Genomic DNA, 23,900 nt, shown 5'->3' with positions numbered 1-23,900 from the left:
AGTAGAGATTTAGTTATTAAGGGCTAAAGTAAATGTCATTTGGAGAATGTTTATTAACCTGTCAACAAAATAATACATCAACAAAATAAATAACAACTATTTTAATTACAACTTATTTTTCATTTGCGCAGGAGCTTGTGAAGTGTCCAGTTTCAAGTCAATTGGCTTATCATAACCCATTATTTTAGAGTAATGCTCCAAGTAATCAAAACTCTCTGGATCAACAAAAAAAGCTTTGTTTTTTGCATGAAATGTGGAAAACATGCCTGGAACTTCCGGGACTACGACGTCATTAATTTTAAACTCAACCTAAAATAAATGACCAGAATTTGTTATTTAAAATGCTTTTCAACTCACTTTCTGTGGCCTGCAAAAAATATTTAATGTCGTGGCAGTATATGTGTCCAACTTTGAGTTGTATTCTAGGACAGTCACATACTTTTTGGTAATAAAATGTAACAACAGGGGAGTAACAAAAGTAAAAAATCCTATGAAAGAGTAGGCCACCACTATAATGGGCATGTTTCCATGATCAATTAATTGATTATATAGAAAAGGTTGAGCGATGATACCCATAACACTAGACGCCAAAGAAAATATCTGCAAAATAGTCTGTCAAAGCTAAGAAAAACCCAAAGACAACTATATACCTGCCTTAACTCTTTTCATTTGAGGAGTAAGTACACCGGAATACACTTGTGTAACATCAGTTTTAGTTGTGGGGCAATTTGTACCCCTTGAAGAAAATCTTCGTGTCTGAATGTTGCTGGCTGCCAAACATTTTGCATAATGGTACGGTATTGCTGCGAGTTTAAGCGATTTGGAACTTTTATAAAATATAGAAGGAAACTGACAGCACAATTTTAAAAACATTGTCAGGAAAATACTTAACATTCGTTAATTTAACCTCAAATATCATTTGCATATTCTGGCCGAATAATCCTATCAATTTTGGCCAATGGAAAAGAATAAGAATCGACAAGTCAAGGTGATAATCCAACTTAAACTGTGGCAAAGTACTTAGTAAATGTGCATGGTACAAGCTCAACGAGAGTAAACCAGAGGAGTAAAGGTGGTTTCTGTGGGAATGACATATGTGGGCTACGCCGTTAAGTTATAGGAGTCAAAAATAAACTTTCACTTTCACGATAAGGTCGCCGACGTACATGTATATACTTAAGGAAAGTAACTTTTAGTAAAACTTAAAAAAAGATCTACAATCATATTTCAAAACTTGAATAAAATGCCATTTAAAATTTTATAGTACAACAGTTTTGATATTCTGTGAAGAATTTAATTCTATTCGAAAACTGATTGCTTTTTTTATATCTTTCTCTGCTGAATATCTGCCAATATGATGTTTATAGTATTCCTAATTTGATAGAATTTAGTTTGCGGATAGAGCTATTTTTCTGATTAGCTCTGAATTGACAAATGTATATACACATGTCAAAAATTAGATGCATTGATGTCGTTAGTGAAATAAGTTTATATTTTTGCTTCATGTAATCTTTTTTTTTTCTTTGGAGTATTTGCCAATGCTACAATGATATATACACATAGTAAGTATAGTTTGATGTATTTATTTCTATACTTATTCCCGATATAAAATTACAGGAAAATTGTTTGTTATCAGATGATCATTATCAAATACGATCACAATATTTACCTCAAATTCTGAAAAAAAAGGTATTTTTCAATAAAAATACATGCTTTCAACAAAAAATACAAACCGATTTTGAAATTAGTTGTCACTATTGTCGGACAAGTAAACAGCCGTGGAAAAACCATATAAATTGGAATAAATATGTTGTGAGGAATATCTCCATCTCCTATTTGAATATTTTGAATTTCAGTTGCTAGAAATATTTTAGTTGAGTATTGATTTGTGCACTTCATACTTTTTCAATTTCACTATCCACCTTCTTTAGCAAATCCTTCAGCACATCCACAAGTTTCAACCCTAACTAGCTGCAATTCTATTGATTTCACAGGAACAGCACATCTTACTAGAGTGAGCCTCCCTTTAAAAGGCTTGGAAATGTTACAATAAAGGGATTCTATAAATCCCTTAAGGAGAAATTCTGGGACAGCTAAAAAAGTTTAATATTAAATCTATAACTTTATCACCAATTTCCTTACCAGCCCTGCCAGAAGTCAATACAGAAGGACTCATTTCAAAATTAATGGACTTTTCGTTTTTAATTTGCAGCTGTGGACAATTTGGACTATTTGATTTGTATTGGATCAAGAACTGTTGGCATTTTTGTAAATCTTTTGATAGGAATGACCGTTTCATATCACACTTAATAGCATAACTTATGTTTACATATACTCCATGATATGTTTCATAAAAAACCCGATTTGATTTAGGTTTTAATGGTATTTGAAATGGCATTTCGGTAACTCCCGATGGCAAACGGCCTGGACCGCTTACTTCACAAACAATATAGAGCAGCTGTATTGGCTGCAAGTGGTCTATAAATTAACTCTTGTACCCATATTTCAAGACCTTTACCTTAACGGCGCTATAAAACGCTTCCAGTACCCCAACATTTTTTGAACTGATTTGTAGATTCACAGAGCCTTCTACTGTCAAAGTTATACCATCATGTTTAAAGTCAGAATTGGATGAAATAACAATAACACCGTTCAGTACATCCTAAAATATAACTTTCTTCAATAAAATATGTACTGTAACAATGGTTATTAATAACCCCTTCATGGTAAACTTTATCGGCCCTTTTGATTTTTATATCCAAAGTTATTGACATATCAATTTTATTAGGTTAACAAATGAAGGCCACAATTACCAAGGGTAAACCATTAAACCTGTACTGTAGACAGAATACAATTCAATTATGCGTTTCACAAAAAAATGTTGGGCTCGACTGCTAGGATCATTCGCCCATTGCCGACTTCTGTCGAGGATTTTCGCTTCTGGTCAATGACCACGACGTACAAAGAAGAAAAATAACCAATAATTTGCTCAGCTAGCAAAAAACGATTCTGACCGATACCAAAAAAATCGGCTTCCCCCCGCTTCCACCGCGGACCATCCGGGCCCATCCGGCCTCCATACCGGCGTGAACAGGGAAAAACGACGGGGCCGACAACGATTATCACTTTAAAACATGCACTGAACACTAAAAACACTAAGTCCACACAGTGGAAACCGATATCAAACTTTTGAGGACGAATACAAGGGATTCTGTCGGGAGCGAACGGAGGTTATACCGCCGCGAGCAATGCTCCACCACAGAATCTACACAGAATACTTTTTCTTGTAAATACGTTAATATATAGTTGGAGAAGAGGAGTATCATTCGTGATCATTCGTCCAATACCGTAATACGGTTGTTGAGTACAGAATATTTCAATTTTGAAGTTTTTAATTAGTTTGAGATCATATACTTTTATTTATGTATCATTAAATTAGCTTTAAGCAATTAGCTATTGCCGATATTCTTTGGTAAATGTCGATTTTGGTGCTGATACAAATGTCACGTGAAAAATATGATCTGCTGTTTCTTCAAGAAATAACTATCGATTAATAACCAACATGAAATAATATTAAACGGAAGTCGCTATTGATCAATGACCCGTTTTTCTTGGAGGGTGATTTTTCAGACACCGCACTTTCCAAGGTTTGTTTTCGGGAAGCCTTGCCGAATAATCTTGGCAGTCTTGGCTAGAAGAATTAATAAAAAAGAAGAAATTTCTTGATTTCGAAAATTGTGTCTTAGTACTACATTTATAACAGTAGGTCAGTGCAATTGTTATTATTTTGGATATTGATAACCTACTTTTTTTTAATGTGCCAAACAAAATGTCTTCACATGGAAAACAAGAAATCACAGACCCCGTTGAAGAAATGCTAAAAAAAACCGGTTGTATAGAACTTCATTTCAAAGTGCAAGTTAGGTCCTTTTAATACAAATTTCGGATTTTATTTTATTTATTTAGAGTTAGATCCCATTTTTACAATAACAATAATTATTGTTTTGTTATGTCTAAAACATTAAATCTTTTGCAGGAATGCATAACTGAAACGCAAGACTGGAGGAAATGTCAAAAACCTGTACAAAATTTTAAGAAGTGTATGGAAGCTTATCAGGAGAGAAAACTCGAGGCCAAAGTATAAGTCAGCACAAAATATCCCATCCTATTCTTATCTATAATGTTTATTAATTTGCTCAAAAAATTTGCTATTACTGAAACAAGAAAAATGGTATTTTTAGTTCGCACTGATTTGGGAAGGGGTAAAATAGCTTCACAAGTCGCGCATGCCGCTATTTTGCTTTATAAAAATGCAGTGAGAGTAAAAAATCCACACTTGGAAACATGGTTACTTAACGGTCAACCAAAAATTGTTTTGAAAGTGACCTTTGATTTTGAAGCTACAATGAAGCATGTTTACCAGCAAGCAGTAAAAAACAATTTGAACGCCTGCATGGTACATGATAGTGGTCGAACCCAAGTGGAGTGTGGAACACTGACAGTGATTGGAATAGGACCAGATCTGGTGGAGGAAGTAGACAAAATAACTGGAAACTTTAAATTGTTGTAGTATTTATTTTACAAGAATATCTCTTTTATTAAATAGTTTGTTTAAATTGATCGATGTGATGTTTTTTAAAAATTGACACAATAAGACACAAAAAGACTTAGTTTGGTTAGATGAAGATAGAGTAAATGAGGCACAAATTAACAATCAATTTTAACTAAGAAAAATTATGATTTAATTATAAATCATTGCTGAGGTCCCATATCTTGTTACGGGCATTGTTAACAAATAAATGATGTTTCTAAGCAATTGAAAATAAAAAGAATAACACGGTAAAATTTTTAAAAAATCACAATTTCCCACAATGACACAACCGAAAGTGTTTTAAATTGCCTTCTAGTCCTGTCACACTAAAGATACACAGGCACATCAGATTAATGGGATAAAAGTTTACACTAAAGATGTTTTATCACCTTTTTACAAGTAAACACTGTATAAACAGATAGTGCACCACGTTAAATGAAGCTGGTTAGTATTGTCAGATAAAAAAGTTATTGCTAAATCTCATGTGCAATTTTAATTTAGAATTCATGTGTCATAAAATAATGTAGCACTGACTAGGTTTCTAAACTATAAAATATTGATACTTCATACAATTAACCCATTTTAGAAATAGAAGTTTGGAAGTTTTGGCCAGATGTAAGAACAAAACACGCAATCGCATGTTATTTTGATGAAACAAGTTTCAGATCTTTGAATACGTAGTTTGCTACAAACTGGCAGAATTGCGGGGTAAGTATGCTACGACTTTTTCAATTTTATAACCTTTGTTACATTATATACGTATTTGGAGCGGTGTTTATTTAATACAGAGAATGAATTTAAATTTCATTGAGTTTTGCAGAGAATCCTTCACGTTCCTGACCTCCCTATATTGATAACTGCTTGCAAACTTCACTCAATTTTTCTGCTTCATCTTAACTTAAAGATATACGAAAAGATGTGTAGATAATTGTACAATAATAATGTTTTTTATTTTAGACATAATTGTTTATTTTCTAAAACAAATAGGCCGTAAGCAGCCTAAAAAAATATTTTTTTCTGAAACTTCAAGTTCAAACATGGGCAAAAAGGCATTCGGCCGTGCATAATTTAATAATAATACTTATGCCTAATCAAATTAGATCTAATAAGTCTTACCAATCTTACCGTTTTTTGTAGTTCTGAATTGATTGGGGTAGTGGATAACAAAAAAAAAAATAAGTGCACTGGTTTTGATGCTCTTTATACATTTATAAATGATAAAGTTATGATTAGGTTATCAAGAAATGGATGAAAAGTGTGTTTATTAAGCTTGGAAATTTCGCCTACAAAACAAACCTAAATTGAATATCAGCTTCTCGATAGCTTATTTTTCAATTCGGCACTTGCTTTAAAAGTATTCACATAAGTGAATATATATGCATTTTCACGATAGATTGCAAGTTCAGACCTTTATGGAAAAATCACACGTGATATCATCAATCATATGTATTAAATATATGGTGACGCTGTTATCATCGATCTAACACATTGTCATGCCACGTTGCCGCTTCTTGAAAAAATTTACATTATTTTTGTTTATAGACTATTTATTGGTCTATCTTATCTATTTTTCGCGAAACGGAACCGAATTCGTTCAGTTTCAGAATCATATTTTATCGAATATTTTAGTTTGTCCACTCGAATTTAATTGAAAATAAATGCACAAATATAAAGTAATAAATTTTGATTGTTGCTATATGTTGACAGGTTTGAGTTTCATTGGTTAAGTCACTATAGCTTTTTACAGAAGACTAACGTTATACCAGAACAAGCAGGAAAATAAAGTTGCAAAAGCAGCATCAACTAAAAAAGGGATCACGGGTCGGCATCCAAACCTTGTCGATGTAAATAAGTGGGTAAGGTCATAGCGGTAATGATTTTCTCTTTTGTTAATAGTATATTATGCAACAAGTGCGGTAAACGGTATTTGGCTCACGACTTTATTTGACACGAGCGGTGAGAGTGTTTAATAAACGAGTGACTTAAAAAGTTTTTCTACTTCCTTCTGTAAAATCCCTAATTACACACCGATCTAGCGTGCAAGAAGCGTTACTTTACTACGTCAGTTTGGTTTCCCACGGATCCGAGCCACTTCCGACGTTTCCCGGGATTTTACCGCACGGGTTTGGGCGCAATCGGATGTTTTCGAAGATATTTCCCACGCCTTGAATTGTGGCGTTTGTCAATTATGACGGTCATTTCAGTGAATCTATTCGTGTTGTTTTGCGAAAATGTACCCAAAAACTAACGGTCGTAAAAAAAGTATTGTATGCAACACATTCGCTAAAAAGAATTACGTATTCAATTATCAGTCTGTCCTATATAGCCATTACATAATATAGTGGTCCTGCTCCGGTAGAAATTGATGCTCTGCAAGCGACATTAATATTTTCGTAGAGAAGGGAATGATTTTCCGCACATGCGCATGCATATTTTACCCAGATTTTTCGCGCATGCCTTTACATTTCACCCAGCAAGCTGCACCTTGCACCAAATTCTTTCTAAATTTCAATTCATCGTATACTTAAATAGTTTTCCCAGACCATTTAACGAAGTCTAGGCATATTTTGAAAAAATACTGCAGTAAAAATGTACCAGATTAATGTGAGGGCACCTAACCTGTATAAATGCGGAGAAGTGGGAGATCTCCATCACGTTTTTAGTTGTGTGAGGCATTGGAAAAACTCTCAATCTCCCCTATTTTAACTCCTGTTTCCTCATGTGATTTGGAGATTATTGCTAAGGCTATGTGTACCTTTCTTAGTGCGTCTGCTTTGATTTTGTAGTGTGATCTAGTGATATAAATTATTTATGTGAATATTAGACGTGCTCAAGAAAAGCAAGTAAGAACAACATATCTCGCGCATGCGCATGTTCAAAAGATCTGCTCAAAATTTTTTTCGTAGTTGTTCCATAAATTCCTGGCCTATCGCCATATGCAGGGCCTCTAGTTCCCTAGTGGCAATATGATCTGTCCTAACCAAGAAGATTTGAAAGCTGCACGGGACTAACTGTTGGTCGGGTTCTATAGAATCCAATGTTAACAAGAAGTCACCATTTCCAGAATAGCGGTAACACGCGGGTGTAAAATAATTCATATTCAGCGCAGTATACAGTACAGTATAATTCCTCATTTTGCACGCTTCCACTTCAGTTTCAAAAACAGCGAGAAAAACCGGCCAAATGATTTATCGCGTAGATTCATGAATTCAAACAAAATGCGCATGCCTCGGATACTTAACCTGAACATCTCTGAGAGATGACAGCTTGGAAATTCAGCACGGTTATTGTACTTTTGGTAAAAAACCGATTGGAAATCTCTGTAGCAACGCACTATCGCGCATGATTATTTGTCTGAAATTTGTCTAAAAATAAAAACTTAACACTATCCAAAATCGACACAGCCAAAACGACTGTCGGCACTGGCGCAGAACTATGGTATCATCCGCGTTGTGAACATGCTTACAGCAGAGTTGTAGCAGAGAGCTCTGATTTAAGGAAATGGCCAAACAGTCCGCAAAACCAAATCCTATGATTTGTATTACTACAATTTATTCTTAAGCTTCAATTTATATTCCGTTTTAAAACGGAAGATGTAATTCGTGGAAATTTTCACGTCTTAACTGACCAAATCTATCCAAACTAAAGCCGAATATAAATCTAGTTAAATTTGATGACACTCAAAAGCAACATGAAAACATTGAAATTTTTGGTTTTTGCAACTTTTGCCTCAGTGAGTTTACAATATTACTTAACACCTATAACACTTCAAACTGTTTCATAAGACTTTGCAGGACAGATCATGAGGATCACACTTCTATCAAAGCACATTTATTTTAACAATAAATTTATAACCACTTACGTGTACCTATTTCCATTTTGTGTCCGCATGCACCAAATTACATCACAAAACTTTACAATGCTCTAAACAGGTGTGTGAAAAAATTATTTACCAGTTTACGCTGCTACAATCTTCGTTTTATTAGACTCATCAAATCGTGAAATATCAAATGAACTCATACTATTCAATGATGTATAGGAGTTGTTTACAATGTGGGGTGCTTCGTTGAACTCGTCAAGCTCTTCCAGATCTGCCGAAGATGGCCCCTTGAGCAGAAAATATTGTTCCGACCTTGTCGGCCATAATAAATGTGCCATCACGCAATAAGCAAAGCAGTCGGCTGAATATGTTATCCCTACAATATTAATTTATGTAATGTTATGCATTATATATCTATAATAATTGGGTTACCTAATAGTAGTTTGAAACGCCACAATGCAGATACGTGGAGAGATATAAGGGCTAGTATGGGCAAATATATAAACCACACTAAACTTGATGCACCAAAATGCAAAAGAAAGTTAAGTTTTTGTGTGTTATGCTCATAAAGCATGGTCGTGCGCAACTCATATAGGAACCAAATCATTATGAGAGACCGAAAGACAATTATAAGCCAGCCTGGCCAGGTCTGATACTCATCTATGTCTTCTATGATATCTACTTCAGTCTGAAATAAATTAAAATAGTATTGCATTGAGAATTTTGCTATGATACAAATCATCATTACCAAATTCCACACATACAGCAATATGTGAACAACACCATAGCATAACCAGATAGCAAAAACTAGAGGCTTCCATGTCAGTTCCAATCGAGTGACAGCCCAACCTTTAGCCAAGAGTAACAATAGCAACATGAAAGACGTCTGGAATGAAAAAAAATGCTTTTGCTCAGCATTACTAAAATAAACCAAAAACCACTAACCCTGGATAATATATCAAATATATCCCCAGTCATTTGAATCTTGGGATATCCTTCGCCATCTATAGCAAACTTGAATGTGTGAACCAGATTAAAGCAAAGAGCAAGGAAATCGAGTAACAAGCTGGCGGTGAACAACCTCGTCACAGGATGCTTTTGTATTCTTACTGCATGGCATTGCAAAGGCACCAAAACCATATAGCACAACCAGAATAAAAAATAAAGCTCCAGTGTATTCTGTCTGTCAAATGAAAACTGGTACGTGCTAAAAATAGTGCTGTTGGGGTTGCCATTTACCAGCCAAATATCATATTCTATTTCATGGGGGGTATATGTATCATAGTAGTGCCATTCGCATGTGCTTGTATTATGGTAGCACGCCACCATTGAGATATACCAAAAGCTGAAACATGAGATTATTGCTTTCTGCTTAAAACGTCAATTCTGTATAGTACTGCATTTTATAGCATTAATTCTTAACGCGAGAGAGTTATAAATCATTATTGAACTGTTAGACACTTAAAGGTATAGTCTAACAGAACTTCGAACTTCTAATGTCTTTATTTGATGTAACAATATTCGTAACAATATTCTGGACTGATGGACCACTGTCCCTTATCAAGTATCAACTCAATGTCAATGGAAGTAAGAAGTTCTGTTAGCTTCAATAGGATTGATGTGCTAGTTTTTGACTTGTTAATGGACACTTTAATTTTGACATATAATAAATTTAATTAAATTGAACTATCTGTTAATAGTCGAGCTAGCTCTTAAATATTTTAAAATTGTGGGAATTAAATAAGATTTCTTTTAAGATTTGGAGGTTAATTTCAATGTTATTCACGTTTAAAAAGCAAAATGATCGAGAACTAGATGCCGTTGGCAAACCAGCACATTAAGTGACATTCATTATTAGGCTTAAATGCTAAAAAAAATGTGTTCCATTCTTGCCTTTTTTTACACCACATTTAATTAAGTAACTTTAATGTCAGATTGTTAAGTCAACATAAGTTACTCTAATTTTTAGACATTTCCTCTCATTCAAAAAACATTTAAGAATCTAACAAACAGAAAGTGGTACCAAATTTATTTATTGTATTTTTTGTAAAGTTATTGCTTTTTAATTTTGCTTAAACATAATTGTTATCTCTTAAATCTGATGTATATGAAACCACAACAAATAAAAATATAATGATTTGTCTCTTTATGTCACTTTATCAAAGTGATAAAATTATCCATTTGTTTGTCAAATAACTTAAGTTTTAAATCTGATAAAAATTGTATGAATGGGCCAATGAGGTGATAGTAAAATAGGTACAATAAATTGAAATTGGGAAAAGGCAACCAAGAAAACAACTGGCGGCTGGTAAAAGAGAAAGTGTCCAATTCATATATTTAGGCCTATAATTGTCTGCCAAGTCATCAATCAACTCCATTATTCAATGCTCATAATAAACTTTTAAAAAATAGCACTTATAAATATTACTTACGAAGGCTGTTTAAAGTCTTGTATCACATAGGTGAACTGATTGTTTTTTACAACATTCCATGGATTGTCTTCATCTTCACAAAGTTTGCCTTTTGCGCAGGGTATCCTTCTTAGGTAGTCTCTCCCTTCGTAACTGCATTTCGGGTCGTATGCCCCGGTATTGAGCTTTTTAAACATTCTTTTACATGCTTCATCCTTGTTATAAATTACTCTATTATCATAATAGTCTAAAAAATATGAACGAGCCAACACTGCGAACGTAATCGGTACATTAAAGTCAGTTTTTGAGGTGATGTTCCCAAAGATATAACCATGACTGACTTCGGGCTGATGCCTGTCTGTCTTCTGGAAGCCGAATTTGATCAGGAATTTAAAAAAATCCCGGGAATTGAACGTTCCTTTAAGATGGGTACACGACACTTCAACAACAAATACTAACACAAATAACGTAACAACTGCATAGTTTTTACGCATTTTTATTTAACAACACAAAAAGTTTTAACATGGTAACTGTTTTGTTTTGGTAGGAGAAAAACACTACAGCAGAATCTCCTCTCTGGTTAAATTTCAATCAACGAATGAACGTATGAAGACAATTGACTTTTGCACGGCTAAGACGTTCAATTTTATTCTTGGCAACAAACGTTGCATTACTGCGCATAGAAATAGTACACACCGCTCAAGGGCGCCTGTCATACATCTTACAGGGCCAATGGTAAATTACGGATAACTTACAAATTTAAGTGTTGTTTAAGAAAAAATTTGTTCGTTACAATCGAGTTATTACAAAGCAACCTTTAATTTTTTCTAAAATTCTGAGATAGCTGTCCCTATTCAAATTTCCTGCCAAAAAGTTAGTGGATCCTATGGCTGGTGAATACGGCCCCGATATTTTTGACCCTTATCAACTTTGGTAGGTTCCACGAAACGGTCCTAGTTTGCACTAGAGTGCTGCGAATATAAGCTCCGTTTTCTTTTTTTGTTCTATATTTGATAGAGTTGTGTCAATCGCGATTGATTCGGTCACTTTGATTCAATCACTTCATAGGATCGAACGACCGAATCCCGCTTGTTCGTAGCGATTTGATCACCTTGTTCCCTCACGCTGCCGCCCTGACCGGTCAGAATTGACCGAATACAGGCGACCGATCGACCGACCATACCAAAATAAATCGAATTCGCCGGAATACGATTCATTTTATTGGTTTAAAATTTATATTTATATAATTATTCTATAGTATTGAGTTGCGTCATCGATTGGTAGATTTGCTTATGTGTTGAAATGCATATTGAATGAAATATCTATTTCCACGCAGGTATTTCATTTAAACAAATTAATGTATTACTGGTACAACCCAATACGTAGCTCCTATTTTGATAAAATCATGTTTCAATAAAAAGCAAAAGACAGCTAAATATTATACTGACGAGAACAGAAAACGTAACATATAGACACAACAATAATTCAAATTCAAATGAATATGAATCGGTCGTTCGGACTTTTCGGTTTCAGTGACTATTGCCGCTTATGTTGGCAGTGATCATAATATAGGCCTCGCATACCCTGACTTGCGCATAAAGCAGAGAGAATGTGGTCATTTTTCCTGGTTTAATCATCAAAGAAAGTTAACGATAAATACGCATCGATGTTTAGATCAGTGGATGAAATTGGTCTACCGGTTAATTGATTAAAAAAATCTCCAGAACCTAGGGTCACTGCCGGCAAAGTTCACATTTTTTTATGTTGACAGCTAAAAGTTCAGCTTCGAGTATAAAGTTTGAATCTAAAATAAGCGGATAAGATCCTTGTTGGCATTGACATCCGTTTTACAACTTGCTGTGGTTTAGCCTCCGTTTGATTCAGGCAGAATCACTTCTACTCAGTTTAATAGTTTTGTTATCCCTCCGATTTAAGGAGTTTTAATTTTTGGTGAGTTTTGTGAAAGTTAAAAGTATAGGTGCTGCTAACCCCACTATTTTATTGTCATTCACGCCGGCATGGAGGCCGGATGGTCCACGTCCACGGTGGAAGCCGATTTCTTTGGTTGCTCCTACTTCCGTGTCTCCTGTTTTATTATCCCCAGGTATTTTGGTTAAAATGTAAATCTGCATGTAACTTTATCAGTGTACGCGCGCCTACACACACAAATACACCCATTATTGTGTTATGAACTTTTAAAAATCTCTCGACTGATGTCGGCAATGGGCGAATATCCAGAGTTCATTTGACCACCGAAAGTAAAGCAAAGAACAAGAACTTGGATACTTTAGTTCTTTTATTAGGTGTAGGTTGGCGTGTACCCGTCGCAAGCACAGGGGTGTCACACCCTCAAAAAATAATATACATGGCACCACATAAACAATTTTTTGAAAACTCAACTACAGTAATTCATTTTGGAAGTTTGTATAATCCGTTTGAATAAATTAGCTGTCTCTCTCGAACCTTCCTATCTAAGAATACTTTCAATTCAGACTGACTACACTCTGTGGTGGGTCCTTGAAAAGCAAACATTTTCAACATGTGGTGAATCCTTTCCAGGGGCAAGCTATCCAAATTCATCAGCATTCCCATTATATACGACCATATATTCTAGAAATACAGAAGAAAACATTTATTGATTTTACTGGTTTAAGGTGTGCACAAGGTGATCACTACCTGCAATTCTTCTTCTTTTTGGTCTTGCGCACTCGCCATGGCCGATTCAGATTCATACTCCTCCACGTAAAAATCGTCTTGGGTGTGGTGTCTCTCCTCAACCTCCTCTTGAACGCAAAAAACGCCGGGCTCTGTCTCTATTAAGACCCCGTGCGACAACCAGAGACCTATTTTGCGCCGCAATATCGTAGGAGGGCACCGCATCTCTTTACTGAGCTCTTCAACATCCCAGGTATCTACAAAATGTTTGAATCTTACTATACTGAAAAACTAGTAAATAGTTGGTACTTTTATCTTGGAAATGCATTATAATTGTTGCATGAACCGGGGATACTGACAAATTTAATGTCCTGTTGTTTAACTCGATCTCTAAGTTGACTATGCCTAAATTATTCTTCCAGTGCAAAGTTCTGCTTCCCTTTAACGCTTCAAAGGCATTTGTAAATGTATTCATTTGATGTATCACTTTCTCGTGCAGCTCCAGCTTTTCATCTTTGAATGGGGGCCAGAATTGTTGCGACACTATCATTGCGCACAAGGGTATATTTTCTTCTTTATATTCAGCGTCTTGCTTTATTCTTTGGTTGATTCGCTTTGAGTCACCAACATCTTTTAACATAACCTCGCAGAAATGCAAATGCATATCACCGAAACGCAATTTTAGAAGTTCTAGATATCGTATCTCCTTTTCAGTATCACATGAATACTGAGATAAAAGCCGATCGGCCAACAAAGTTCTATACTCGTTAACGAAAAGTTCTTTGCTGCCATAAATGCTTACCAACATTGATATTATATCAGCTGTGCGGGGATTTATTTGAGTATCTTTAGTTTCTGAAAAAATTAGAATTAAATATGTCCACCTTGAATTAACAGAGATATCCACTTTTGTTTGCTACTGCATCGATTGGATCAGGCATCCACATTTCCCAGTTGTCAGAGTCTTCATCTAATAGTACATTTTCATTGATCAAAACTGCCTCCTCTCGATTGAGTTCTTCTGCTAAATCGTTAGGTCCCTCTTCAGTTAAACTGCTTACAACACACCTAAAATCAATCAAAGTCAATTCTCGCAACCTGCATTCGGGGCCAAATCATACCTGACTGTATCTTCGCGGCTTCTTAGATATTGATGAATTGGTTGAGTTACCATTTCCAACAACAATCCCGAAGGATCCAATACTCTTAGTGATCGAATAGTAGCGACATACGCTGTAAGCACATCTGCCGTACTCACACCTGGGTGTAGCAGTCTTGTTTCCATAGCTTTTTGTAACTTTTTTATTAAAAGAGATTTTAGATCTGTTCGAGGCAGGCAAAAGCGAATATCTTGCAAAGCAGGTAAAGATTCTGGAAATTCTATAACAACGTTTTTTAATTAAATTAACTCCTGTAAAAACTTGTTATGATAAACATGTAAATTCTTTTGTTTCGAATTTTTTTGAGGTCCCTTACTTTCATTTAGAGAAGTTTGCACCTAGATCGGTATTTGACATCTTTTGGCTATCATTTATATTGTTTTCAAAGCTATTTGTTTCATCGAAAAAATTTTAATTGTTGTTTGCATCAAGGCACTATTTTCAATAAAATCTTAAGTTTGTTGGTTTAATCCTCATTGAAAATTTATTCGTTTCGACATTATAAGTAATTATAAAAATTCACAGATTCACAGATACCCCAAATAGACTTTTTTATTGAGGATATGTTTTTATGCCATCGAGGTGAGCACCTTATGCTAGTTCAGAACTACTGAGTGTAGGTTTAAATTAATAATATACATAATACATAATTATTATGTAGCGAATTTGGTGACATAGAAAACACATCTTTTGCATAAAAATTCGATACTGACGTCACAGAAGGTATCTGCTTTGCCGAAACTTCCTTGCGATAATTTAGTTTATATCCAAAAATGAGAAGTTTTTGTTGAGCTATTAGAAATATCAATATTTTTAAATAATATCTATTGCCTAAAAATATGAATGAAAACCTGAATTTTTGGAACATGTTAACCAAATAAAAAAATGCAATAATATACAGTGCTCCAATTGAAATTTTAAAATATCAAGGTTTGATACTGAGATACAAAGATAAAAAAGAAACACACAGTAATGAGATATATAATTTGTGACTTTTTGGTACATTACTTGGTATATTATTATTGATTTGAAGATAACTTCTGTATAATCAGTATGTAATATTTCTTAAAACACCCAGTATTCTGACTTTTAATATTTACCTATTATAATGTTAAATAACTGGTCTATCCTGACTCTGATGTAGCTGTTGTATAAATAATTTATTAATTTCTTTTCTAATGTTTCTATTGACTCATTCAAGGTGATGGATCTATCTAAGTAGTAAATTTTTTTCAACCATAGGATTACTACTGACTGAAGCCACTACAACACAATCATCAAACTTTTGGCCAAAAATTGTTAAAATTATACCTTCTCTAAGGAAGTAATGAATGATAAATCAAAGTTATCTTTACAAACTTTTTGAATATGTGAATAAATGTATGTGTAACTTAAATTTGTTAAAGTTTGACCAACCAAAGGCTCCAGAAGAGTCATATCTCCCAGTTTCCTAAAATGTCAGAAAGTTATAAAATACATAAAATAGATAATTTGTTACCTGTTTGTTTCTTGAAACAAGTGCAAACAATTGCAATGAAAGCTATCCTGTACACAGATAATACATGTACCTCCTGGATTGTTTTCTTCAACATCTTCCATTCTTAAGGCTGTTAGGTAAAAATTGCTGGTGACCAATTGGTAATTTACATGCAACTGAGACAGCAAAGTGGACTTTAAAATAAGCTTTAAAGAATCCTCAACAGATTTTTCATTATAGATGGATTTATCCAAATGAGTTGCTTGCCTTAACATTTCTAGTTTGCTCATTACATTGTCCAGGTATCTGTAGTTATCATAAAGAGATTTTACGGCATTATAAAACTGCTTGAATCCCCTATTGTCATTCTCTGATTTTTTGAAGTATGACCAAAACTCTGGCACCACTTCATCCCTTAGTCGTTTCTCAATTTTACTCACGATAAAATCTTGGATTGTTTCTTCTATAGGAGTAGTTTTCATATAATCTATAATTTGATTAAATTCATTTTTAAGAACCACTTCTTCCCCAGAAGGGCACAATGTGTTCAAATCATCTAAAACTGGAAATACTTTAATGATGAGAGGCCATATATTTTTATAATTAGGAGATACATCCATCCTTTCACTAAAAGGAATTAATGAAAGGCAGCGTAGTCAAATTGCAAATTTATATTTGATATTGACATTCATTTGCTCAAGGGTTATATTTACTGATCTCTGATCTGATCAGAAAATGGTAATTGCAGATTTCCTCCAGTTTAGTAACATGGCCCATAGTTAGAGTAACGCCACTATCTGTTGAAATAAGTTTCATCTGTTATTTGCCAGAGGGTATAATATCAACAGGGATGCTGTTATTTTGGATTTTCATGCAAAACAGTTTGGCGTGAAAGGTAAATTTGTATTACAGAATTTCAGATTCCTTGTAGTTTCGTGACAATCCCTGTCATTGATCTTTCTGTTCAGCCGGATTCTGGCTAATGTAACGCTTATGTGAAATAACTATCCGTCTCTGTTCTCGTCATTGCCCCACATGATCCTCTTCCAATCTTAGAAAATCTCCTTAGATTTTTTTTAATTACGTTTTAAGTCACTGCTTTCTTTATTTATCAAAACGCGGGCACCCGGTGGGAATCGAATCCATAACCTCCGGTCAGTTGAGTTGGCAGGTCTAACGCCTTACCAACCGAGCTATCGTCCGACCCTAGAATTTTGGTTGATTGGTGGGTTCTTCTTCTTCGGTAAAATTGTTCGCTTGGTCGTTAAAAATAAGTTATGTTTTTAGACCTTGAAAGAAGAAAGAAGAGGTTGTACGTGGCCCACGACATTAACCATAAAATATCTGGAGTTTTCAATATTAAAGAATTTCTAAAACATATTTGAAAAGTTAAAATAAAATGCAGATATTGGATAATCTCAATAGATCTGATCCTATACTAGTGTTGGGAGACGAAGACGACAAGAAATCTTTGGAAGGGATCCTTGAATCCTTTGTTTCTCCGTTAATTTGTTCACTAGGTAGATTATTCAGTGAGTGATTTTGGTTTCATTTTTTTGTTGTGTTGAGTAACTCATTATTTTAGATGTGCCAGATAATTCCATCGTAAATGCGGTGGTTTTAGTACCACCTCAAAAACTTTCTTCTGACATATTAAGAAAGCTGCACAGAGTTTTAAAACCTGAAGGGAAATTATTGATCAAAAAGCTGACTTCTGATTTAAACAACATTGAATTCGCTTTAACCACTAGCGGGTTTATGAGTGTAACTAGTAATGACTCCTTTGTTACATGTAAAAAACCTAAATTTGAAGTTGGATCATCTGCAAAATTAAATCTAAAACAAGCAGGCAGCAATGTTTGGAAACTTGATGCTAGTGAAGATGAGGATGACATTATTGATGCGGATGAGTTATTGGATGAAGATGATTTTAAAAAACCTGAAGAGTTCAGTTTAAGAGGTAGACACTGTAGAACTATAGAATGATAATTTCACAGTATTTTGTTATAGTGTGTGGGACAACTGGGAAACGTAAAGCTTGTAAGGATTGTTCCTGTGGTCTAGCTGATGAACTGCAAACTGAATCCCAAGTGGGAAAAGTTGTAGAAACATCTAATGCCCAGAAATCTTCTTGTGGAAATGTAAGTATTCATTTTTGTTATTAAAATCATATTAAAAAAGAAAGAAAGAAAACATTGATATTAAGGATAGTGGTAAGTATTTGGCGAAAAAGTAATGGGGCGATTTTATTTTAGATTTTTTATTTTTTAATGATTTATTGCTATAAACTTGTATTAGACATTCATTTTGGCCCTTATTTGACTTTCAGTGCTATTTGGGAGATGCATTCCGCTGCGCTTCATGTCCGTACCTTGGTATGCCTGCCTTCAAACCAGGAGAGAAAATCCAGTTATCCAATATAATGCTTCAAAGTGATATATAATTTTTTTGGTGATTAGGAAGTTTAGACATATTTTTTAAATTAAATTATTACCGAGTCTGATTTGAAGTAAAACCAAAAGTTTCATATTTGTGCGTTTAATTGAAATAGAGACTGATAAAATTGCATTATAATAAATAAATAAATTATGAATTACAGTTATCTAGTAAAATTGTACAAAATATCACAAAATATGTCAACGAGGTGTGCTATTCGCAGAGTTCTTTGGTTCTGGGTCGGCCCAACTTCAGTTCCACCAACGCATCTAACTTATTCAGTCCCACTCCGTTGGCTTCTTCATAGTACTCCAGGTTCTTGCAGGTTCTGTACCAGTGGGAAAGATTGGGGTATTTTTCTGTTGATATGGGGGTAATAACCGTCGCTGTGCTGACGGTGGCCACGCAACATAAGTCCGCGACTGTAAGAAAGTCGCCAGTTAAGAAAGTCTTGTTTTCTAGGAATCCATCCAGGATTTTGTATGACTCCGTAATTGCACTTATCTTCTCTGTGGGGATTTCTTTTTCGTTTTCTATGATGATCGCCTGCTGCAAAATAAAGTAAATTAATTAATTAAAATTTTTAATTAAATATTGGATTTGTGAAGTTGTGGATATCAGTTGTGACTGAACAATATTCCAAACTCTTGCAAACTAAAATATTGCAAACTTGAAAGAACACAGGCAGCCCAATGTAGACCCAACTTTACATTCTTTCATGGATATGGGGGATATTAGATACCCAACTTAATGGACTAAATACCAATAACTTTGAAATCCTCTTGTATTGTACTGTAATGAACAGAGTTTTTGAAATTACAAACATTAAAGGCAATAACCTTTGAAATGTCAAAAATGCAAGCTCTATTGACATTGTAATCATCATACTAGACTAGTAATAGTACTCTCTTGTTAACAACAGAATTACAGGAAGTAACCAAATTGCTTATTATTACACAAAATGCAGAAAGCAAACAGCAACATTGGACCACATTCAATCATTTACTGCCTTCCCTAAATAATGCACATATCCACCATAAACTCAATTTCCAAAAAAATCCATAGATTTTTAGTCTATGGTATCCACATACACTCCAGAAATCCTTAAATGCAGTTAAGGACACATGGCTACTCCATTAAGTTTTGCCAAGTTGAACTTCTCTCCTTATTTTTATAAACACGTTTAGATAGATTCAACATAATTAATTTTATGATTGATCGATCAAAACTTTTGTGTGTTTCAAAAAACAGCATCCTTAAAATATCTCGGAAAATAATTATATTTTGGCGTTGCAAAAAGAGAGGATCCAATACAAATCAAATGTGCAGGTGCGAAAAGATAGATTGCGCGCCCATGTTTTGGGAAAAAAATAAAATAAAAATTCTGGACGCAAGAAGGTTGTTGAAAAACAAAATTAACTCTTTTTTTATTATTAATTAGTGGAAAATTGTAGTACTTTGTTTTGTGTCCATTTTAATTTTTTCATTATAAGTTCACTGACGGAGATCTCCAGTATCTCAATGACTTCAAAACAAGGATAATTATTATTGCTTTAATTAAAGCGATATCAGCAATTAAAAGGGTTACTTTCTGAGTTACTTACTCTAAACTTAATTTTTAATTAGGATAAGATAAAAACATTCAATTTTGAAAACTTATGGTACGCTTTAATCGGATCTCCGCAAGTGGACAAAATCGAAAAGTTGTAAATGTAATTTAAAGTGAAGGACTAAAACCCCTTAGTTAATAATAATTAGAAAACGCATGTGTTATTATACAACAAGTTTCATAAACGATACTTCAGGCACGACTTTGTTTAATAAACGAGTGACAATAAAGTTTATAAACGGGTTTTTTTGTTTTTTCTTTTCTACGTCTCTTACCTTTTGGGCAAGTTTTTGTAAAATAGCACAAATGCTACTACGTGACGTATTTTGCGACCATGAGAACTGACAAATGTCAAAATACCATTCCTGGCCAAAATCTGTCGAAAATATCTGTCGCTGTCAAACCCGTGACTAAAGTATTGGAAACACAATGCTTGCGGAACATCTGAACTGTGCATGCTTTGGTATTTTAGACCGGCAAGTACAAAAGAATATTTGGTTGTTCTCAGTTCTCCGTTTATGTATACAGGGTGTTGCATGCTCGACTGGAAAGTTCATAGTAACGTCCAGTCCAGGAATGCTTAGTTTTTAAAATATAGGGGGTTCAATATTTAAGAAAAAAACAGTTTGTGCGAAAATACCAATATCATAAGTTTTCCGCGACCAAAGGGTTCAAAAATTACGTTTTTCCAGTTTTTGCGATTTTTATTTTTTCGCTCGAAAACGAGACAAGAAAACCCAAGGGACGAAAAAGTTATACTTTTAATGGTTTATTTAAAGTGAACATCAAAAATTGCAAGAAAGTCAGTACAACTCTTTAACAATACTATTCGTTATCTTCCGAGACATCACTGCACTTAACACTTTTAATCCAGTTGAAGTAAAATTATCTCTTTATTATTAAAAATAACTTCAAATGTCTGTCAAATTATCTTAATGACACGGACCAATGCGGTCCAGATTTAACTCCCCTGCATATTTTTTTTTGGCGACATCTTAAAGAAACTGTCTGTCGCCGAGAGAAATCGAAACTTGGATGACTTAACACAAAGCATTTTACAATCAATACCTTAAGTGTATAAATGATGAAGTGTACAAAAAAATATATATTTGTTTGTATAGTACATTGTTCACTACTTATGATTTATTTAGAATTGTCGTTTTAGCAATTCTTTCTCTAAATTTGTTTTCTATATATCTGAACTTGCTTCTTAACGGTCCAAGTTTACCAAATAATTCTCAGCATTCTCTTCCCGCTTGAGATAAAATAAACGTACAATTCTTGATTTTTATTATAATAATTAAACGGCGTTTTTTTCAAATACACAAGAATGACTTGGCATTTATAAACAATGAATTGCTTTTTTCTCTTCGCGAAAAGTCAAAATGTCACATAAACCGCATTCAATTGTTCTTCGGCCGCCCTGGCTATAATGGACTAGGGTTTACTTGCAATTTAAAAGCTTTGAAGCAAAATTTTGAAAAACCTTTGAACATAAGTTAAACAAACCCTATATTATTGGAAACAAGAAAAAAGATCTTTATTTTTGTGAAATAATATATAGGGTGTTTTTAAAAAAATATAACTTGATTTGAAAAAATCAATTTTTTATTATCTTTTGTGTATGGAACAAATATAACATTTAAAAGAGGTAGCAAATTATGATTATTTTGAATGATGGCTCTCCTCCTAACATTGGCAAATGTTTTTCGAAACACCCTGCATACAGACTTTTTTAATAGTTCATATTGTACATAAGTCAATTGAACCGCGAACTAACCCTACCATCAGTCTTTTTTTTTCGAATTTTAGCTGTTTTTCCAACATCGCTATAAGACAAAGCAATTGTCCGAAATTTGAAGTTATCGATTTGAAATTCGGCAGGGATGTAGCGCATTGTCCCCTGGCGGAGGTTATTGGAAAGAGGGGAGGGGGCTCGTGCAATATATTAATATATTCAATAGCGGTACTTTTACAAAACGCGCATTTTTGATATTGCTCGGGATGCTCCAGTTATCTTCAGAAATCTGTAAGTCGACTGCCGTTTTCCGCATATTATATAGAATGCGCAAGACATTCCGTGTTTTCTTAAAAAGACAATTCTAACAATTCAAATTTGCAGCTATTGACTTGAAATGTAGCAGAGGAGTCTAACGAGAAATTTGGTGCATGATTTAAAAATATACGGTGGAATATTGTCATGTCCTTATGATCTATTCTAAAATTTCCATTTGAATGCGGCTTCTAAATTTCATATTGAACTATCCATGAATTTCAAAACTCTGAATCATTATGAAGGATTTTTTGTTGATCCGGCTGATTAGAATCCATTTTCACCTTAGCTTTCATTTCTTTTCCTCAAATGTCATACAGTGCGATGAGTTTTCTTTGCAGTTATTTGATATGCAATTTTGATATCGATAATATTTTTTCCGTTTTAAAATTCGTATACTACTGTTATAAATCTAGGCTGGCATGAATTTTTATTTACTATTCTTTGCAATTGGAACACACTCTGGCATAATAGTTTGTATTTAGTAAATTACATAATTTTTCCAAGCCCGGTAAATTAATTTGTGAGATACACAAATCTCATTTTGTTTGGTTTTGGTGAGTCGGTTCAAAGCAAGCTTAAAAATATACTAGACTATTAATGTCGTTATTTTTTTGATTGGTCTTCTATTCTCTTTGTTATTTATATTATTCTTTTAGTCAAAACTTTTACTTTTAAGTTATGTTTAAGTAAAGGCCATAAATTATTTCGTTTGTGGTAACAATTTACCGGACAAAAACTTTCAATCAATTTGGCGACCGGTTATCAAAAAATGGTTAGCTTTATAGGAAAACCTGAACATACTTTATGTGATATAATGTGAAATATGAAAACATAGATGGAGGATGCCATTTAAATTAAGATGATGTCAATGTGACGACAAAATCATTGTTTATCGAGATTATTTTTTATTTTGCTAAATAAATACTTCGGCTTACTCTTCGGCATTTTCTTTGTGATTGTGTAATTAGTTGTAATGATTTAGCACATATATGTAATAAGTCCCCAAGCAGCATCAAAGTTGTAGTAACTAGGATGGGAACTTAAAAAAAAATTGTTACGAAATTTTTACTTTGAAAGCGTCTTTTTTAACTTTTGTTTCTCTATATTAGGGAGTTTGAGTAAGTACGTAGTAATTATCACTACATATGAAAACTTTATATTATCGATACTTCTAAGTAGTTTTTAAAGTATTTGGAACGGAACTGTTACTAGAAAAAAGTACGTAACGTACGTCACGTACTTGACTTCGTTATTTGTATATCAATACAAAGTGTTTATTACTTTGTAATAATGATGTTACTAACTTTAAAGTCTCTTGACTTTAAAAAATGCTTTAAAGTAGCATAGCTATGTAGTGATATCGGAGGTGAAATTCACTGTCACGCTACTAAAGAAATCTACTACAAGGTAAGTTTTACTCCCCATTACGATTTAAAATCACCACAAAGTTTCAAATACTACAAGAATATTTTCTTCAAAGATCTAAAGTATAATTGACCCCCGATATACCAACTCCTAGTGCTAGTTTTCTATCAATTATTAGGAAGTTCAACTTTTTTCAAATTTTGGCAAACTAAAATGTCCACCTAATTACTTTAATTTTGGTTTCTCCTCTGATATTGTAAAAATTGTTATATTTCTAATTGTGTATATTTTTATTTTTGATGAAATAATTTTAATTTTTA

At 33.8% G+C, this 23,900-nt stretch overlaps 7 protein-coding genes across 7 annotated transcripts in view; 2 read left to right on the top strand and 5 right to left on the bottom strand.

The window, feature by feature from the left end:
• Positions 1-7: 7 nt before the first annotated feature.
• Positions 8-3,326, bottom strand: LOC132698623 (transmembrane protein 70 homolog, mitochondrial). The gene is made up of 4 exons (XM_060664816.1): positions 3,238-3,326; positions 655-886; positions 358-600; positions 8-309 (listed from the first exon to the last, which is right to left on the bottom strand). The coding sequence occupies exons 1-4, from the start codon at positions 3,324-3,326 to the stop codon at positions 106-108; spliced, it is 768 nt and encodes a 255-aa protein (XP_060520799.1). The 3' UTR covers positions 8-105.
• Positions 1,509-3,229, bottom strand: LOC132698750 (vacuolar protein sorting-associated protein 26C). The gene is made up of 6 exons (XM_060664980.1): positions 2,718-3,229; positions 2,519-2,662; positions 2,143-2,467; positions 1,923-2,093; positions 1,734-1,859; positions 1,509-1,677 (listed from the first exon to the last, which is right to left on the bottom strand). Exons 1-6 carry the CDS (start codon positions 2,772-2,774, stop codon positions 1,595-1,597), a joined length of 906 nt encoding a protein of 301 aa, XP_060520963.1. The 5' UTR covers positions 2,775-3,229; the 3' UTR covers positions 1,509-1,594.
• Positions 3,327-3,712: 386 nt separating the features above from the next.
• LOC132697989 (cytochrome c oxidase assembly factor 4 homolog, mitochondrial) lies at positions 3,713-4,287 on the top strand. The gene is made up of 2 exons (XM_060663802.1): positions 3,713-3,919; positions 4,037-4,287. The coding sequence occupies exons 1-2, from the start codon at positions 3,830-3,832 to the stop codon at positions 4,142-4,144; spliced, it is 198 nt and encodes a 65-aa protein (XP_060519785.1). The 5' UTR covers positions 3,713-3,829; the 3' UTR covers positions 4,145-4,287.
• Positions 4,288-8,050: 3,763 nt separating this feature from the next.
• Positions 8,051-11,456, bottom strand: LOC132698293 (integral membrane protein GPR180). The gene is made up of 5 exons (XM_060664283.1): positions 10,844-11,456; positions 9,357-9,756; positions 9,160-9,297; positions 8,844-9,099; positions 8,051-8,787 (listed from the first exon to the last, which is right to left on the bottom strand). Exons 1-5 carry the CDS (start codon positions 11,314-11,316, stop codon positions 8,549-8,551), a joined length of 1,506 nt encoding a protein of 501 aa, XP_060520266.1. The 5' UTR covers positions 11,317-11,456; the 3' UTR covers positions 8,051-8,548.
• A 1,649-nt stretch (positions 11,457-13,105) lies between these two features.
• On the bottom strand, positions 13,106-16,734 carry LOC132698292 (anaphase-promoting complex subunit 2). The gene is made up of 8 exons (XM_060664282.1): positions 16,136-16,734; positions 15,949-16,087; positions 15,738-15,900; positions 14,599-14,857; positions 14,385-14,545; positions 13,787-14,332; positions 13,499-13,734; positions 13,106-13,432 (listed from the first exon to the last, which is right to left on the bottom strand). The coding sequence occupies exons 1-8, from the start codon at positions 16,732-16,734 to the stop codon at positions 13,232-13,234; spliced, it is 2,304 nt and encodes a 767-aa protein (XP_060520265.1). The 3' UTR covers positions 13,106-13,231.
• Positions 16,735-17,236: 502 nt separating this feature from the next.
• Positions 17,237-18,618, top strand: LOC132698294 (anamorsin homolog). The gene is made up of 5 exons (XM_060664285.1): positions 17,237-17,339; positions 17,402-17,646; positions 17,700-18,074; positions 18,125-18,255; positions 18,444-18,618. The coding sequence occupies exons 2-5, from the start codon at positions 17,514-17,516 to the stop codon at positions 18,555-18,557; spliced, it is 753 nt and encodes a 250-aa protein (XP_060520268.1). The 5' UTR covers positions 17,237-17,339; positions 17,402-17,513; the 3' UTR covers positions 18,558-18,618.
• A 120-nt stretch (positions 18,619-18,738) lies between these two features.
• The window catches only part of LOC132698295 (glutathione S-transferase 1-like), a 43,200-nt gene continuing 38,038 nt past the window's right edge, over positions 18,739-23,900 (bottom strand). The window contains exon 3 of the mRNA XM_060664286.1: positions 18,739-19,099. Within this exon, the coding sequence (XP_060520269.1) occupies positions 18,764-19,099 (336 nt within the window). The 3' untranslated portion in view covers positions 18,739-18,763. The remainder of the gene's footprint in view (positions 19,100-23,900) is intronic.

Source organism: Cylas formicarius, unplaced genomic scaffold (genome assembly GCF_029955315.1).
Source record: "Cylas formicarius isolate icCylForm1 unplaced genomic scaffold, icCylForm1.1 PGA_scaffold_2__14_contigs__length_35257938, whole genome shotgun sequence".
NCBI lineage: Eukaryota > Metazoa > Arthropoda > Insecta > Coleoptera > Brentidae > Cylas > Cylas formicarius.
Note: the sequence above shows the minus strand (reverse complement) of the source record. Positions and strands in the feature narration are given on the sequence as shown.

Excerpts from the sequence above, each read along its gene's own strand:
- LOC132698292 (XM_060664282.1), bottom strand. The coding sequence starts at position 16,734 with ATGGATGTATCTCCTAATTATAAAAATATATGGCCTCTCATCATTAAA. Across the intron at positions 14,333-14,384 it reads CGATGCAGTAGCAAACAAAA|AAACTAAAGATACTCAAATA; the intron begins GTGGATATCTCT and ends TAATTTTTTCAG. Across the intron at positions 13,433-13,498 it reads AAAAAGAAGAAGAATTGCAG|AATATATGGTCGTATATAAT; the intron begins GTAGTGATCACC and ends CTGTATTTCTAG.
- LOC132698623 (XM_060664816.1), bottom strand. The coding sequence starts at position 3,326 with ATGATACTCCTCTTCTCCAACTATATATTAACGTATTTACAAGAAAAA. Across the intron at positions 601-654 it reads CTCAAATGAAAAGAGTTAAG|ATATTTTCTTTGGCGTCTAG; the intron begins GCAGGTATATAG and ends ACTATTTTGCAG. Across the intron at positions 310-357 it reads TTTTTTGCAGGCCACAGAAA|GTTGAGTTTAAAATTAATGA; the intron begins GTGAGTTGAAAA and ends CATTTATTTTAG.
- LOC132698294 (XM_060664285.1), top strand. The coding sequence starts at position 17,514 with ATGCAGATATTGGATAATCTCAATAGATCTGATCCTATACTAGTGTTG. Across the intron at positions 17,647-17,699 it reads TTCACTAGGTAGATTATTCA|ATGTGCCAGATAATTCCATC; the intron begins GTGAGTGATTTT and ends TCATTATTTTAG. Across the intron at positions 18,256-18,443 it reads AGAAATCTTCTTGTGGAAAT|TGCTATTTGGGAGATGCATT; the intron begins GTAAGTATTCAT and ends TTTGACTTTCAG.
- LOC132698293 (XM_060664283.1), bottom strand. The coding sequence starts at position 11,316 with ATGCGTAAAAACTATGCAGTTGTTACGTTATTTGTGTTAGTATTTGTT. Across the intron at positions 9,100-9,159 it reads TGCTGTATGTGTGGAATTTG|ACTGAAGTAGATATCATAGA; the intron begins GTAATGATGATT and ends AATTTATTTCAG. Across the intron at positions 8,788-8,843 it reads GCGTTTCAAACTACTATTAG|GGATAACATATTCAGCCGAC; the intron begins GTAACCCAATTA and ends TTAATATTGTAG.
- LOC132697989 (XM_060663802.1), top strand. The coding sequence starts at position 3,830 with ATGTCTTCACATGGAAAACAAGAAATCACAGACCCCGTTGAAGAAATG. Across the intron at positions 3,920-4,036 it reads AACTTCATTTCAAAGTGCAA|GAATGCATAACTGAAACGCA; the intron begins GTTAGGTCCTTT and ends AATCTTTTGCAG.
- LOC132698750 (XM_060664980.1), bottom strand. The coding sequence starts at position 2,774 with ATGTCAATAACTTTGGATATAAAAATCAAAAGGGCCGATAAAGTTTAC. Across the intron at positions 2,663-2,717 it reads ATAAAGTTTACCATGAAGGG|GATGTACTGAACGGTGTTAT; the intron begins GTTATTAATAAC and ends GTTATATTTTAG. Across the intron at positions 1,860-1,922 it reads TGAAGGATTTGCTAAAGAAG|CAACTGAAATTCAAAATATT; the intron begins GTGGATAGTGAA and ends AAATATTTCTAG.